General features: G+C 46.3%; 1 protein-coding gene across 2 annotated transcripts in view; it reads left to right on the forward strand.

Annotated features, from left to right (window-relative positions):
* Positions 1-1952, forward strand: part of LOC117441085 (dnaJ homolog subfamily A member 3, mitochondrial-like) — a 25633-nt gene extending 23681 nt beyond the window's left edge. Inside the window, exon 11 of one of the 2 annotated variants that reach the window (XM_034077282.1) lies at positions 1846-1952. In XM_034077282.1, coding sequence (XP_033933173.1) covers positions 1846-1943 — 98 coding nt within the window. In that variant the 3' untranslated portion in view covers positions 1944-1952. The remainder of the gene's footprint in view (positions 1-1845) is intronic. The other variant, XM_034077283.1, reaches the window with a different exon arrangement.
* The last annotated feature ends 2107 nt before the right edge of the window (positions 1953-4059 follow it).

Raw genomic sequence — 4059 nt, forward strand, 5'->3', positions numbered from 1 at the left:
CACACACACACACACATGAATACAAACACACACGCACACAGACACACATTGCATTGCGGACGTGGACGATTCGGTCTCGATGCAGTGACGGAAGATAACCGGTTATAGAGTAGTAACGTTGCTTCCTGATTTTCCGGCCGCGGCTTTACTATAACGTTTTTTCTGTCACTTTAATATCAAACCGGTCGGTGACGCAGAGATCAGGGAGCAGACGTGACAGCGGCACAGCGACACGGAGCAGTCTGCTTTATCCACCAGCACAAGAACACCAGTCCAGAACCCACAGCAGGACCCGCTCTGAGTCACTCCGTGCCGCTGCGGCTCAGAGACAGGGATTTATGTTTTTCAAAAAGAATCGCGTTACAATCATGTCAGGTTTCTGGTGGATTTAATGAAGTCTTGGATTGCAGAGTGTGAACGTCCTCTAGCAATTTGCAGAAGATATATACGTGTGTAAAGTTTGTGAAGGCAGGAGGAAAAAAGCTTCCGCGATCACCGTCTCCTCCGTTCCTCCAAGCCCCGCCCCCTCCCTGGAAATAATGAGTGACAGGCTGACAGTGACCCGATAGAAACTTTATTATTCACTTAATCACTGAGATATAATGCAGCTAACTTAATCTTTCATTCATGGGATTTATGTAACAGTGAGACAGAGAATGTAAGTGTGCACCCACATGCACTATTTTAGTTATATGCTGTTGTAAATCCTCCTGCTGTCTGCTGTGTCAGACTCAGGTCCTGTGTGTGATCCTCCTTCAGGACATTCAGTGTCCTTTCCTAACAGAAGGCCGTGGCTAGAAGCTGCAGCTCGACTGCAGGAGCATTAGCTTTCTGTTTTTGAGGATGGAACAACTTCACACACGGAGGCTAGACCTATACAATTCATTTATTTTGGTTTATAAATTAATGTCAAGACATTTATGTTATTGATTTCTGAAGCACGTTCTAAATAATAAAAAGAGAGTTCATGTGTATTTACTGCATGCATGCGTTGATGGAAAATAAGCCATGTGCAGTAATATAGAACATTGAGGATGCAACGCATTGGGATGCACCGGGATATCGAACCGAATCGAATCGTTGACAGGGTCATCGTAATCGAATCGTGAGACCAGTGAAGATGTACAGCCCTAACGCACACACACACACACGCACAGACACACACACACACACACGCTCGCACATACATATAAGCATACACACAAATACAAGCACACACATGCACACACACATACATGCACACACACGTACGTACATACGTACGTACGTACGCTCGCACACACACACACACACGAATACAAACACACACGCACACAGACATGCACACACACAGACAAGCAAACGCACACACTCGCTCACACACACACAAACGCACACACACACACTTCGCTGTAGAGGTCGGAAATAAAAGTATTATTAAATAATAATAGCATAATAAAGAATACAATAAATACAACCCAATAATAATAAAGCTGATACACGTGTTTGTTTCTTAATATTGTGTGTGTGTGTGTGTGTGTGTGTGTGTGTGTGTGTGTGTGTGTGTGTGTGTGTGTGTGTGTGTGTGTGTGTGTGTGTGTGTGTGTGTGTGTGTGTGTGTGTGTGTGTGTGTGTGTGTGTGTGTGTGTGTGTGTGTGTGTGTGTGTGTGTGTGTGTGTGTGTGTGTGTGTGTGTGTGTGTGTGTGTGTGTGTGTGTGTGTGTGTGTGTGTGTGTGTGTGTGTGTGTGTGTGTGTGTGTGTGTGTGTGTGTGTGTGTGTGTGTGCGTGGCTTCCTCCAATAGACCCTAAACACTAACCCCTCGGTGAAAACAGTAGAATTGTGATGCAGAGTGTGTTTGTGTCCAGCAGGGGGCAGCAGCAGCTCAGGGGAGCGGCGGCACACACAGACTGAAGAAGAGGAGGGGGGGGGCTTCCTCTCCAAACTGAAGAACATGTTTAGCTGACGCTGCTGCAGGTGGGGGCTGCACACACACACACACACACACACACACACACACACACACACACACACACACACACACACACACACACACACACGCGCACATGCACACGCACACACACACACACACACACATTGATGTAGAAGAGACATGAAGAAGAGGGGACACATGTTGATGTAGAAGAGACGCGAAGAAGAGGGGACACATGTTGATGTAGAAGAGACATGAAGAAGAGGGGACACATGTTGATGTAGAAGAGACGCGAAGAAGAGGGGACACATGTTGATGTAGAAGAGACATGAAGAAGAGGGGACACATGTTGATGTAGAAGAGACGCGAAGAAGAGGGGACACATGTTGATGTAGAAGAGACATGAAGAAGAGGGGACACATGGTGATGTAGAAGAGACATGAAGAAGAGGGGACACGTGTTGATGTAGAAGAGACATGAAGAAGAGGGGACACATGTTGATGTAGAAGAGACGCGAAGAAGAGGGGACACATGTTGATGTAGAAGAGACGCGAAGAAGAGGGGACACATGTTGATGTAGAAGAGACATGAAGAAGAGGGACACATGGTGATGTAAGAAGAGACATGAAGAAGAGGGGACACATGTTGATGTAGAAGAGACGCGAAGAAGAGGGGACACATGTGATGTAGAGGAGACATGAAGAAAGAGGGGACACATGGTGATGTAGAAGAGACATGAAGAAGAGGGGACACGTGTTGATGTAGAAGAGACATGAAGAAGAGGGGACACATGTTGATGTAGAAGAGACGCGAAGAAGAGGGGACACATGTTGATGTAGAAGAGACACGAAGAAGAGGGGACACATGTTGATGTAGAGGAGACACGAAGAAGAGGGGACACATGTTGATGTAGAGGAGACACGAAGAAGAGGGGACACATGTTGATGTAGAAGAGACATGAGGAAGAGGGGACACATGTTGATGTAGAGGAGACACGAAGAAGAGGGGACACATGTTGATGAAGAAGAGACATGAGGAAGAGGGGACACATGTTGATGAAGAAGAGACATGAAGAAGAGGGGACACATGTTGATGTAGAAGAGACATGAAGAAGAGCGGACACATGTTGATGTAGAAGAGACACGAAGAAGAGGGGACACATGTTGATGTAGAGGAGACACGGAGAAGAGCGGACACATGTTGATGTAGAGGAGACATGGAGAAGAGGGGACACATGTTGATGTAGAAGAGACACGAAGAAGAGGGGACACATGTTGATGTAGAGGAGACACGAAGAAGAGGGGACACATGTTGATGAAGAAGAGACACGAAGAAGAGGGGACACATGTTGATGTAGAGTAGACACGAAGAAGAGGGGACACATGTTGATGAAGAAGAGACATGAAGAAGAGGGGACACATGTTGATGAAGAAGAGACACGAAGAAGAGGGGACACATGTTGATGTAGAGGAGACACGAAGAAGAGGGGACACATGTTGATGTAGAAGAGACATGAGGAAGAGGGGACACATGTTGATGTAGAGTAGACACGAAGAAGAGGGGACACATGTTGATGAAGAAGAGACATGAAGAAGAGGGGACACATGTTGATGTAGAAGAGACATGAAGAAGAGGGGACACATGTTGATGTAGAAGAGACATGAAGAAGAGGGGACACATGTTGATGTAGAAGAGACATGAAGAAGAGGGCACACATGTTGATGTAGAAGAGACATGAAGAAGAGGGGACACATGTTGATGTAGAAGAGACATGAAGAAGAGGGGACACATGTTGATGTAGAAGAGACATGAGGAAGAGGGGACACATGTTGATGTAGAGGAGACACGAAGAAGAGGGGACACATGTTGATGTAGAGAGACATGAAGAAGAGGGGACACATGGTGATGTAGAGACGTGAAGAAGAGGGGACACATGTTGATGTAGAAGAGACATGGAGAAGAGGGGAGACATGTTGATGTAGAAGAGACATGAAGAAGAGGGGACACATGTTGATGTAGAAGAGACATGAAGAAGAGGGGACACATGTTGATGTAGAAGAGACGTGAAGAAGAGGGGACACGTGTTGATGTAGAAGAGACATGGAGAAGAGGGGACACATGTTGACGTAGAGAGACGTGAAGAAGAGGG

The sequence above is a fragment of the Pseudochaenichthys georgianus genome, unplaced genomic scaffold (assembly GCF_902827115.2).
Source record: "Pseudochaenichthys georgianus unplaced genomic scaffold, fPseGeo1.2 scaffold_1464_arrow_ctg1, whole genome shotgun sequence".
Classification (NCBI taxonomy): Eukaryota; Metazoa; Chordata; class Actinopteri; order Perciformes; family Channichthyidae; genus Pseudochaenichthys; species Pseudochaenichthys georgianus.